The 14,743-nt window shown below is 29.4% G+C and overlaps 1 protein-coding gene across 1 annotated transcript; it reads left to right on the forward strand.

Moving 5' to 3' along the window:
* Positions 1-7,296: 7,296 nt before the first annotated feature.
* LOC114370242 lies at positions 7,297-9,101 on the forward strand. The gene is made up of 2 exons (XM_028327538.1): positions 7,297-7,450; positions 7,732-9,101. Exons 1-2 carry the CDS (start codon positions 7,297-7,299, stop codon positions 9,099-9,101), a joined length of 1,524 nt encoding a protein of 507 aa, XP_028183339.1.
* The last annotated feature ends 5,642 nt before the right edge of the window (positions 9,102-14,743 follow it).

Raw genomic sequence — 14,743 nt, forward strand, 5'->3', positions numbered from 1 at the left:
AACCCAAGCAGCCCAACCTCCAGAATATGGATTGTGGGACCAAAATGCAAGGATAGCCCTAAATGGTAGACTGGTACTATATTGGACCATCTTATGGCTAAATTTCATGCCATGCCATTGCAACCTCACTAATTTCAATTTGATGGGAACTTAAGGTTCAGAATTATAGGCACAAATTGAAAATATGCAAGTGGCATTTTTTTAAAAAAAATTGGGTCCAGGCAATTGAAAATTCTAATAAAACTGAATTCACCGTATTTTTGGATTTGGATGTAAATATGGATATGCTTTGTGTGGCAAGAAAGATTGAGAGAAGAGTCTTTGTCCAAAGTTATAATTCTTTCTGGTCCATGCCATGCAATGGAAATTGAGAAGTATAACTCCACAAGGGTCACCTGATCAATATGCAATTTAATTTTGCTGGTCCATTTCCCTGTGGCGTGAGGCCTCAAGGTCCTCATCTTAATCTAGCTGCACAAATGATAATAACATCTTCCTTTCTCTCTCCATATCGTACAACCTCATGTAGTTGTGAAAATGCTGATAGTATTCATCACAATTTCACATTGATCATATCTGCATTCATTAGATTGGTACTGTTGGACCCATTTTAATTGGAAGCAGCAGGAAATAAGAGAAGTGCTAGTTGTACTTCATTTTTTACATTTTGGGGAAAAAGAGAAAAGTGTAGGTAAAATAAGTGATATGTGATAAAGAAAAATAGAGAAAAAAATACTATATATGAATAATATAACTCAATAAATGCAGCATTAATTCGAGGGATTTCAATTTTGGGGAGGGTATTTCCTTATCCCCGAATATTCTTTTGGTACATTTATCTTTTATCAGAAATAATTTTATTTGAGTTGAGTAAGAAAGATCGTTATGAGTGAAGATCTCTGATTCAGTTGGAATAATTCCATATCAATTAATTTACGTACTCGGTGATATATATAGATGATAGTCTAATAATGCTTTATTATTGTTCTTGTTAATGAATACTCGAGTTGTAGTTGTTTTTCAAATGTTAGGAGATTGTTCTATATTGGATTTTAAATATAGAGGAAGTACATGTCTAGTTTTAATTAAGTAAATGCAGCAGGAATTGGAGCAATCTTCTCTTAACAATTGAATAAAAGGAAGTTATATACTCCTACATGATAATCTTTCCAATATACGCTTTATTTTCAATGTATCCATATAACATTTTTTTTATCAGCCAAATATCCATACAAGAAATGATAGTATAAGTTGCAAGCTGTATATATTTCAGGTTTTTTAAATGATGCATTTTTCCCTTTTCCAGATTGTATAAGAAAATGACATCGAGACCAAACTCCTTTTGCTTTGTTTCCCCAAAACTAGCTTTATTTATTTATCTTTAGTGATAAATAAGAAAATTTCGTTGATTAGTTAATGTTAGTCTTCCATGTCAGTCGGCAAAGGCAAATTGAAGGACGTTTTTGTAGGTAATAGTACAAGTTTTTCCACATTCAGTTAAAGAAGTTTCTCACTATGGACCATCAATTGTGGAAGTTTCAACTCTCCACACGGATACAAAGCGGCGTATTAACACGCAAAAAGAAATTGTAGTACTTTTATAATTTTTTTATCCAATAAAGAGAAAAATAAGAAGAGAAAGGACCTAAAAGTGTGTGATAACATAATTTGATGATGCCATGAAAGAGATACAAACAAAAAAGTATTGTAAAAAATATTATATAAATATAATCCATGCAAAAATGTTAAAGGAAAATGGAGAAAAATAAGAAGAATAAAGTTCGACAATAACATTTTTTTTATTGACAATTTATTAATTTTGTTATATAAATTTTGTTAGTGAAAAAATTTAAACTATTAGAACAATCTTATATATTTATTTTTAACCTTCATTCAACCTTAAGTTTTCATTTTCAATTACCACAACAATTTTATATCTTTATTTCACAACCTTAATCATTGAAGGCAAGTATGTACATTACCAAAAATTTTGGTCCTCTTAGAAACTTGATTAATAAACACCATTAAGCCTACTTAATTAAGTGCAAACACACTGTGATAAACCCTAATTTAATGAAAATAGATATTGGCAGTAATGAATTTACGAATTTCAATCATGTAAATTGCCAGCCGAATATAGCTATCATCAACTAGCTAACTAGGTAGTCTTAGCAATCACTTTCATGAAATTCCTTGTCACAATTATGTGATATTCAATCTATACCCTTGGCTTTGTCTTGTTTGTGACATTAATACGACGAGGACTCAAAGGGAAAATCCAAAGTGGTTACTTTCAATTGCACATGGCTCCAAAAAAATGTCCTCCATCGACAGGAGTTCCCAGAATAAGATATGCATGATACATCCCTATCTCATATATATAACTTCACATATATAAATTTGATCGTATTTAATCAAAATTTGTAGCTAAGAGTTGAGGAAGTGTACATGTTTCCATTTTAAGTTTGACTAGAAATGCACAAGAAATTCTCATCCTTGCAGAGCTGGTACGCATTGTTATCAAATTTATTTGGTTGATTACTTTAAATTTTCTTTTATTACCAAATTCGTGGAACGGTTAGCTGCACCGTATACTAAACTAATTAAGAACAATGATTTTGAAGGGTCCATTGCATTTTAAACCGAAAGCAATTTATATTTGAGAATCTGACAGTCAATATCTGCCAGCGTGTGTGACCATGAGAGGAAATTATTTCAGCCTGCCACCCCCCAAAAGAAAAAAAAAAACTAGTAAGTGAAAATACGGTGTGGAAAGTTTCTATTGAACTAGTTTTTGATATTTTTATTAATTATGCAATTTTTTTTTTCAAAGTCATGGTTCTAATTAATCTATTTTCATATTGGGTCGACCCACTAAAATCTCAAATGTGAGTTGTGACTTTATACCCAAGAGAAAATTAATCCCATATATAACACAACCTACATCAAAGAATGAGAATGTGAATCAGCATTTAGTATGTGTTTGGACACTAAAAAGTCACATTCCAATCATAAAAAATGTAGAAACTGAAAAACAAAGCTTTAGGGAAAACATGATAGACGTGTAACCAAGCACATGGTTACTATATTTTTCTTATGTAAGTTTTATATAAATGTACAAGTAAAACATGAATTATATATTCTTTATATAGGAAAAATAATTATGTTTGAATTATATCAAATCACTCCACCTATTTAGACAATTAATTAGAATTTTCTTTTTTAAATATTTAATATAATTACATATTCGACACTGATGATAATAAAAATAATTTCATACCAATTAATTTATGCATTTGATTTGATGATACATATCTATCTATATATCCTTAAAAATTCTATCTATCTGTATGATTTAAGAGCATATTCACGTACTTTTTTAAAATTTGATTGTAAGTTACACATACAGACATTTTGTAGGTGAAACAAAATAATTGCGGCAGATCTACAATCAAATCAAACAATCAATTCTTTTTAAGCCAAATTGCATTATTATTCAGTTGTATTTGGCCACGGTGGATAAGCTCTTTTAATTGTGGGTTCAGTACACACCCTGACACTGATGACTGGTTTTTCAGTAAGAAATAAATCCCACATGTTCTTCTGGTAATAAACCAACTCATTAATTAGATCAAGAAATTCCTCGATCAAGCATCAAATTATACATTGGAGATCAAACCATGCATTGCATCTGCTCAAAATTCCCTTCTTCCTTCTCTTCAGCTGTGCCATTCATTTCGATCGATGCGTGTGTGTGTCTGTGACTATGTGCTTACTACTTTGTTGCTTACCTTACCATTGTGGCAATTATTGACCCCAAAATTCCCACATTATGACTTGGCATTTCGCATTTTTTTATTTAAGATTAAAAAAAATATACTTAAGAATTGAAGAGTGTAGCTACCTCTTTTGTAATAGTTTCCAAAAGTCAAACATTTATATAAATACCAGCCTTCCCCATCAAGGACAAAAAACAGTGAATTAGATCTTGCCCTATAGCTAGCTAAGGTTGTTTTAACTGAACCGTGTCAGGATTGAAGAACTAGTAGCTAGCTTGATTTCATTTGTAATTTGGTATCTTTGGGTATTCTTTGTCCTTCTTGAGTTTATTTTGTAAAGTTATCTTTCGGTGTCAAAAAAGAAAAAAGAAGATAATAATGGTAACAATAAGTAGGGTTTGTGATTTGAAAATTTGTTAGCAACTCAGAGCTAGCTGAACTAGTAATGATATATGAATTAGTCTCAATGATGCCAAAGGATGGTTAAAAGTATATATACAAATTAAGAAAATCAAATTTAGACGAGTTGAATAAGATTCTGCATCACAATTAACATAATTTGTATCAAAATATTTAAACTGGATCATGTCGCTTCAATTATGCGAATTATCCTAACCATGAACACTTCTAAATAATATTATATATAATGAAGTATATGGTATGCTAGAGGGTGAAATTCAAGATTTTTTATGATGGTCAGAATTATCTACTGCACATGTAAGTTTGGTATATATATCAAATTTTAAATTATATCTATATATATATATATATATATATATATATATATATATATATATATATATATATATATATATATAATTTTAAAGGTCTCACTTAAAGTCTAAATATTCCAATTTGTAATTGAAGAAGACGTTCCACGTGGTCTCATGTGTTTCTTCGGGCCCCCATTTGGTGGTTTATCTCATAAATATATACATGGTCAAACTGGTTTCGTATGATGTAATTAATGATGATTCATATAAGCATCTAATCCTTCAATCATGTTCTTCGTTTGCTTTTGCCAAACTGCTGGTCATGTTCTAAACATATTCTATTCCCTTCTTCTTAGTTGGTTGAACTGTGTAAAATTAAATTATACAAAAAGATATTGTTTTTTTCTTTCTTCCTGGCTAGGTAGTTGTTTAGCAACTTTGCCGTTATGATAGTTATTTTGTTAGTTAGGAATGCTATATATTTTAGCATATTAAATCGACTCCACAGATTATCCCCTTTAATGCAGTTAATATAGTAGCAAATTAAATAATGGTATATATGGGCAGCTTCTAAGTTCTAATTATTAACTATGAACTTGGTCAAATTTAACTTATTCGAATAGTTATATTTTCTTATTTAGTGGGTGTATCTTTGTTGTTATCAAAGATGCGACTTTGTCGTGGATGAGTTATGTCGTGTGCAATGTAAGTAATGAATACTTGTAACATTCAATGGCTTAATTAGAAAATTATAACTGTTATGATAGAACTAGCATGATAATCACTAATATTTGACGTCCGTTGGACCATAATACCGACCATTAGTGAACAAATTAAGATTTTAGCTTATCTCTCAAGGCAATGATGGAATTCAAGGATATTTTTAGTCGGGGTGAAATTAGCTTCACCAAAAAATATCATATAATTATAATGGATTTTGATCCCTCTAAAGTGATTAAAGGTAAAAAGTTGATAAGAAAACTAATATATAATATTCTATCTCATTGTAGATCATAAGCATTTTTTTTCGGACAGAATTTTGCTCAAATAATTAGAATTAATATAGATAACAATTTTTTTTCTCTAAATATTTAACATAATTTTATAATAAAAACTCGAACTTGATTGTTAACTTTTCCACCAATAATCAAAATTAGTTAATTGGCCATCTAACATGAGTTTAACATATTATTGTTTAACATATTATTCTTTTACTTTATTTCTTTCTACTTATTTTTTTTATTTTATCTTTATTATATGTTGAGGTTTAAATAGGAGTGTTCATAGTTCATATTAGTTCGAATTTGATTTAACCAGTAACTTAATCTAATCAAAATTATGAGTTGGGTCAATTGGGTCTGAACATTAAAATTTATTTTAAACTATTTTTCTAAAATTAAAGTTAAAATAAGAAAAAAAATAGATCATAAAAATTACTTTGATCTTCATGTGATATTATCTTTATTTATAAAATCAATTTTTAATGAAATTTCTTTGGCTTCAATTTTTTTTTATTAAATCACGAAGGAAAACCAAAATGAATAATTAGAAACTTATGATACTGAGATAAATTGAATTTCATGTCTTAAGTATACTAATAAATAAAGTTTGAAACTTGCCGGTGCATAGTTATTATTTAAAACAAGTAATTAATTTCAATAATCCAAAAGTGTCTCTCAACCCACAAACTCATCTTATATTTTCAGGTAATTACTATTTGTTGAAACTAAAAAATGCAACTAAGGATGAGTTGGCACCACACTCATCATATACTATAGAGTTTCAAGTCAAAAGATAAGGTACATGCATATTGAGAATTAATTTTTTTATCATTAAGGTTAAGGTGATTTGAATGCAAAATAGAAGATTACATTTTACTAGATGAACTTTATTTGAATGAATGCATTGAAATTTTTTTTGTTTCAACTTCCAAGAGAACTTATTTATTATAGTTGGTGACAATTTCACTATAAATAGAGAAGAGATTTAGTGGAGAAATAACACATGAATAGAGTGTGTGTGAGAAGAGAGATTGTGAAATAAAGTCACTTTGTTGAGATAAAATTATTTTTGTGTGAAAGTGTTCATTTTTGTAATCATTGAGTGAGGTACTCGGGTTTGTAGAGTGATATACTATTTGAGATGCATTACAATCTTGTGTGTAATCTTTGTTGTGTTCTCCCGTGTGTGTGGATAATTTTATTTATGAGAGTGTTGATTACCCAACAGATACAAATAAATACAATATTTTCAAATGTGTTATCACTAATAAATTTTTAATTTCCATACATTAATCCCTTTAAGTTTGAAAATATTATTGTAATTTGTTCTTATTAATACTCCCTCCGTTTCAAAATACATGTCCATTTTTGAGAAATTGCGGTAACCAAGGACAGGCTAATTTGACACAAAAGTTCCTATTTTACCCTTGTCCTTTATTTTCTCCATTTTATATTTATTTATCCCACCTCATAATTACTCCCAATACCAAAATTAATTAAAGTTAATCAAATTACAATACCAATACATACTGGCAATACCAATACTACTAAATGACATTATTTTTGCTTCGGTATTGAAAAGCTCAATTGGCATAGTTCGGTTATCAAAGTTTTTTAAAACTCAATTGAAAAAACTTCCCTCCATTATTAATTATACTCTAATCTTAAAATGTTTACCACCAAAGTTAAATTAAAATTTGTATTTCCCACCATTTTTTCAAAAACACTTATAATTTCAGTATATATAAGAGTTAGGTACTCATTTATCAAATTTATATTATTAATGAAGAACAAAATTTTGCTATGGATCTCAATGCTTTTCCATTTGATTTAAATGAAGAACCATTGTTTGATTTAAATGAAGAGCCATTGTTTGATTTAAATCAAGAACTACATGATTTAAATGGTGAGGAAGAAAACTTTGCTACAGGAGAAGAAAGCAACACTCACATAACTGGTATGTACTCTCATTTTCTTAAATTCTTTTTTGTTATACGTAAAAAATTTGCTACATATAATTGCTTTGAGATACTCTACATATATAGTACTCCAAGTATATAGAATTAGCCTAAATATAATTGTACTCTAATGCTCCAGTTTATATGATGATATTACAGTTATTGATGGTATTCTTAGATTTCATAGATTTTTTGTTATATTTATTTTGTAGAGATTTTTTTTGTTATGAGTATTTACCTTTATCATGATTATTATATGTAACTCATGTAACTTTTGAAGCTGATTCAGAAGAAGTCCATGAAGTTCAGAATGAAAGTCACGAAAATATTCAAGAGGAGCAGCCCCAAAACAATGATGAGGAACAACTCCAAATGCAAAGAAAGGTTAAAATGTTGAGTAATGAAGAGCGCATTACCATTTATCAGCTACTACTGCAAAAAAGTGTTGATGGAAAATTACCTCAAGGGGTGAAAGAGTCAGTAGCTTCATCATTTTCAGTTTGTAGGAAAACTATCGACCGTATTTGGAAAAGAGCAAAAGAAAGTGAGACTCATGATGTGTCTCATAAGAAGACAAAAAATAGTGGTCGCAAGAGAGTTGAAATTGATTTGAGTCAACTTCGTGAAATCCCTTTGAGCCAAAGAACAACTGTTCGAACTTTAGCTGTTGCCATGAAAACAAATACAAGTGCAATGTATAGGCTTATACAATCAGGTGCAATAAAGCGTCATTCGAGTGCCATAAAGCCACAACTGACAGAGGAAGGTAAAAGATTGCGGTTGGAATTTTGTTTGTCGATGCTTGAAGGTATACCGCATGATCCAATGTTCCAAAGTATGTACAATATTATTCACATTGATGAAAAATGGTTCTACATGACGAAGAAATCTGAGAGATACTATTTGCTCCCAGACGAGGATAAACCACATCGTAGTTGTAAAAGTAAAAATTTTGTTCCAAAAGTTATGTTTTTAACTGCTGTAGCTCGACCAAGATTTGACTCGGAAAAAAATGTAACTTTTTCAGGGAAAATTGGAATTTTCCCGTTTGTCACTCAAGAACCGGCTAAAAGGACAAGTGTTAACAGAGTGGCGGGAACAATGGAGACAAAAGCAATAACTTCGATAAATAGAGACCTCATAAGGTCAGTTTTTATTGAGAAAGTGCTTCCAGCTACAAAGGAAGTGTGGCCAAGAGACGAATTGGGGTCAACGATATTCATTCAACAAGATAATGCAAGAACTCATATTAATCCTGATGATCCTGAGTTTGTTCAGGCAGCCACACAAGATGAATTTGACATCCGTTTAATGTGTCAACCTCCTAATTCTCCGGATTTTAATGTCTTGGACCTCGGATTTTTCAGTGCTATACAGTCATTGCATTACAAGGAAGCACCTAAAACTATTGATGAACTTGTCAATGCAGTGGTGAAGTCGTTTGAAAACTATTGTGTGGTGAAGTCCATTTTCATATTTCTCTCATTGCAGTTATGCATGATAGAGACAATGAAAGCCAAAGGTTCCAATAGATATACATCTCAGCATATGCAGAAGGAAAAATTAGAAACAGAAGAACAACTACCCATTCAATTGAAGTGTGACCCAATATTAGTGCAAGAAACTTTGGATTACTTAAACAACAATTAACAGTACCTATTATGGTTGGGTTGTAATCACATTCATATTTTATTCCAAATACTAGTATTATGCTTTGATTTATAAGAAAGTCCAATATTTTATTCTGACATATGAGCAATACTTATACATCAAGACTATAACTATAACTGTTATTGAGTATCCATAGAAGTAGAACAGTGCCATAAGACTATGAGCAATACTTAGCCTAGATATTCTCCCTCTCACGTAAGTACCACTCCCAGACAGTATATAAAACACTAAGTAAGGATTTGACAGTACGTAAAACATTAGAAAGGATTTCATAGTACATTTTTATATTTTTTTGCAATACAACAAAATCTTCTAAATCACTTCCATTGAATTCATGAATTTAAATTGACAAAGTTTCAGTTAAGATTAGGAAGATAAATTTTCAACATCTTGTTAACCACATTTTCTCCTTCTCCCTCAACCTCTCCCTCTCCTTCTCCCTCAACCTCTCCCTCTCCTTCTCCTTCTCCCTCAACCTCTCCCTCTCCTTCTCCATCAACCTCTTCTTCTCCGTCTCCGTCTCCGTCTCCTCCTCCTCCTCCTCCTCCTCCTCCTCCTTCTTCTTCTTCTACTGGATATTCATTCAAATCAAATCCACAATCTGCCTTTATATTTAAGTCAAAATCCTTTGTTGCTTTTGAAGATGCTTCTACACAATCTCCATGTTTTTGCATTTTATCCTCTTGCAAGGCTATGTTTGTGTCACTTTGTAACCCATCAAAAGAGTCTTCAACTCTTTCATATTGTATGCTGTCGAAAGAGTCTTCAACTCTTTCATTTTGCAAATCTTCAACTTTCACAGACTTTCCTTTGTTTTCCATTTTTTTTTTGTAGTTGTAATTACATATAAATTTGCCATTTTTATAAGTAGTCCATCATTTAACAACCTTGGTACACACAAAAAGTTAGAGAGTCAAGGAGTAGTTCTTGGGAGAGTTGGAGGGCTACGAACTCCTTATCTTCTCATTGTTCCGCTCCTCGAGCTTTCATTCCTAAATTCACTGTTTCGTTCCTTGATATACCTCCCCACCAATAGATAGAGACAAATGGGAATTAATTATTGTGGACAAAAAACTAGAATCCAATTAATTAGTAGGCAAGGGCAAAATAGTCAAAATGCATCCTTAAACTATCAAATGGACATGTATTTTGAAACAAAAAATTTCTCCAAAATGGACATGTATTTTGAAACGGAGGGAGTAATAATGATGATGATGATGATGGTGGTGGTGGTGGTTAGGTTCACAAGTTCATTGGGTTTAAAAATTAAAACCTGTAACCTAAGCAATACATGAGTGATTTTGAACAAATTGGATTGAATTTGATACAAATACTTAAAAAATCTAATCCAAAGTGATTTGGGTTAGTTTGATTCAAATCGAATTTATAAATGACACATACATATCAAGGTTGGTCTAAGGATAAAATAACTAAAATTTATGTTTTAGACCTACTAACAAAAAAATATTTGTTATTGGTTTCTATAAAATAAAAAATATATATCACATATATTGACAAAATGATCCAACATATAACTCTTTCATTTAAAGTAGTTATTATTTTTTAAAAATTTGTTTTGCGCCACTCTCACTCACTATTAAGCCGATCCTGAAACATGTGAACACTCTAGTTGAACGATCTCTTTAATGTTTGTGTTGTACCTAATTGTGAAACACACCTATAAGGACGACGAGACTAGTAAGTATAGGAACAATCTAGAGGTATGAACTTGACTTTGGGAGCATTAATGGTTTTGAGTTTTGAAGCATTTTAAGATGGAATAGTTCACATGTCTTAAAGTAAAGTAAACTAAACTCTGTTTGCAAGGCACACAAATCTAAATTAAGGGAAAATGTTGATTATTGTTGAGTATTGATGCCATATAATGTTGTGCAGTGTTTACATTCCCACACATTAATTTTTATATGATTCATAAATTAAGTGTTTCTAGTTGAGATTTTTATAAAAGAATATAACTGAAATGAATCATTGATGTATCATCTGATAAAAATATAGCTCGGTTGTATATTTTAAATTTGAACTGAAATGTGAACATATGTTTTTCTCACTTATTTTTTCATATATATATATATATATATATATATGGAGAGATCAAATTACACTAGTGTGATTTTGATAATTATTACATAATTTTTATAACTTGATATATAATGTGATTTTTATTGATCCAATCATTGAATTATATCTACATATCACTAAGATCGTTGTATCAAATTTTGTCAATATTAAGCAACAATAACAAGAAGGTAATCAAATAATTTATATTTTAGTATATTTTAAAATATTTATATTACGTCGATTTTAATCTATATGAACGAGGTATCAAATAATTTTGGATTAATATGAAATTTTATATATATGTATGTGATCTATGTGAAAGAAACTTTTAATTCAACAATAAATTTTATGAAAATAATATTGTTCACTTAAAAGTTATAGAATAATGTAATAGTTGTCAAAGTTACATCATATATTTAACCCTTCCTCTCTATATATATGGCAAGATATGAGAGCGTGATAAAAGCAAATCTTAATCATATAATTTAAACATATGGTTAAATCAAAACATATGTTAGCAACTGAAACTGAGACCAGATCCTGACTGCTAATATAAATATATTACATAATCCATATTTATAGACCGTCAAAAAAATGCAAAAAAGTTGCTAGAATTTTATTTCTAATATAAATTAGTAGCAATTTCCATTGAATTCTTAGTCACAAAATAATTTTAATTTTTTAATGTTTATTTTCATTTATGATGTGGAGACTTATTTGTTTGAGTTACTAGTTTGTCCCTTAATCAAAGACATCAAAAGTGATAATTAACAATGAGACACTCATGGTTTGCGATTAAATATATCGGTAGCTAAATACGACTAAAAGAGTTAGAGACTAGAGTTATATTTGACAAGACATTTCAGTTATTTTTTAACTTTTCGTATTTTTTGAAACACTACTTGAAATTAATAGAGTTTTTTAAAACGTTAGCTTCTAGCTTTTTATATTTTCTTTAACTTTTATTCTCAATATATTTATTTATTTTTCTTATTATCTTTTTAAAATAAATCATGATATTATTATTTTTATGTCATTTTATATTTTTTAGTTACTTCAATCACTAATTTTATCAAACACTTCTAATCTAATAAGTTAACTTTTCAACTTCCAGCTAGTTTTCTAGTTTCTAACCAATTTTTCAACTAGTTTTCCTAAACATAGCCTATATACAGTGTAACTATCATTATTTAGCCATCAGTTTGACTAGTTTATTGACCGAAATTTATCGTGTAGTGATCACAATGTCAATCACTGAATAATACTCTTTTTTTAAGGAAAACTTGATAATAGAAACATAAGCTGTTGAGTTTTATTTTAAGAAATTAATGTAAGATTTGAAATTCTCATACCGTTTTAATTTGTAATTATCCATGATCATATTTATGTGTATCAAATTTTAATATATAGTTAAATAATAATGGTAACTAAATAATTATAATTTTACATACTTTAAAAGCTCATATAACTTTTATCTTAACGTATATTATTGATTTACATTAATAAAAAAATTTAAATATAATTTATATATTTAATGATGAATTTTATGAAAGGATATTCATTAAAAAGGTGTTATGTATGCAATGTAACTATGCACGAATTAATATTTTTAAATCCATTTTTCAGTGAGAGTAGTCCCTTTTCATTTGAAAATAAATATATCATTACAGAATAAACCCAACAAAATAATAATACATATATAGAGAGATGGGAATTCATGTTGCTTGTTCTTAAGGATCAATGAAGAGTATGTGCATGAAAATTGGAAAGTGATACGTGCATGAATCACTTGCACTTAAAGCGCCCACGTAAACCTTTGGCATTTCGAAAACTCAGCCAAGAAAGCCTGGGGATTCTACAGCACACAAAGTCACAAACACCTCATCTTGATCTTTGTCTCGGTTTTCACACTTGAAAATATCTTGGAATAAACAGTATAAAATTCTTACCACAACCAAGGAAAGTAGTGTATGAACCAGTGAAAATGAGGCCTTAAACTAGTTAACAGCCAGTGCAGGTAGCTTCTATATACATCGTTCTTTGAAATATATTGCACATGTTCAGAATAGAATTCACCTAATTTGTACCAAGAAGCTGTCACTCTCTTTCATTTCAGATAAACAATAAACTATATTAAACTTAATCGATATCACTGCTCCCAATAATATGGAAAGCTTAATTAATTATAGTACTACTATATGGTTTAAACTTGCTCATGCAACTATCCAACACTTCAACTAATTAGATACTTTTCTTTATTCAATTTATTTTAAAATTAAAAAACTATACTTTAGTTTTATTAAAAATAAGTTACATTGTCCAATATCATTATGTTATAAGAAGAATATATAAATAGAGGAATAAGTTTAAACTATAGATTTTATGTGTATGGTGAAGGATAAAATATATCTTAATTTATCCTGGAGTTATATATGTGATGTTTATTAAAAAAAGTGACTATTTAAAAAATTAATTTAATTAAGTGACGATTTCATAATTAATTTTGTATTTACTATATATTTTTTGTGTTAGGATCTTTTGAACTAAACTATGGATATAGTACACATTATTTGGTCACAAATTCTAAACCCATGCATATTAATAATCATCTCTTAAAAAAATTATATTAATTACTTTTTAGGTAGAAATTCATGCAGTAGTATATATATATATATATATATATATATATATATATATATATATATATATATATATATATAATAACTTAATTATAAATAACCGGCTTAAATTTTTATATAATTAACATTTAAAATATTCACCTTTCATCTATAATTAAATAATAAAAATTAAATTCTCTCATCTTTCATAACAAACAGAATATATTAATGTTACTTGTGTGTGTGTGTGTTTTGGGGATAAGACTTGTGTATTTTGTGAAACACATTTTATAGATAAATGTGAAATTAATTACTTTGAGGACCACTAGGTACACCATGTCAACTCAAAGTAATCTAAATTTTATAATTAAACCTCATCTTAAATCTATGCGAAGAACGTGGTGATGGTTTTGAGGTTTTCCATAGCTAGAGGATCTCTGAGTCGGGGCATGCAGGATGAAGGGAAGAGGAGGAAATTATTCGTTTAAAAAAATCAATTCATGTCTATTTTAAGAGAGGAATTTGGCTTGCATAAAATAAGGGCATGGTCTGCCACATGCAAAGCCATGGTTGAGCCAGGTGCAATGCCCTTTAACATGATACTAGTATTTAGGTAACTAACAATTAATTTAGGAACTTGACTTCTAAGTTAGTTCAAACTGTTTTACCCATGTATCATTAATCGAACATTACTGTTGGGATTCGTGTTCATTCAATTTAAAAATTTCATTGCTTCAAAGGTAGGATTAATTAATGAAACCACCATGTTGCCTAATCCATATATCACCTAATACTCGTTTTAGTTTTAAATTTAGTAACACCGTCATCCATAAGTTCGATTATCGACAAGCGTAATCCTGGTGTTTAATGAAATTATATACTCCAGTTTGTTAATCTATATTTTGTGACCACACCAAATAAAGT

This window comes from Glycine soja, chromosome 10 (genome assembly GCF_004193775.1).
Source record: "Glycine soja cultivar W05 chromosome 10, ASM419377v2, whole genome shotgun sequence".
Lineage (NCBI taxonomy): Eukaryota > Viridiplantae > Streptophyta > Magnoliopsida > Fabales > Fabaceae > Glycine > Glycine soja.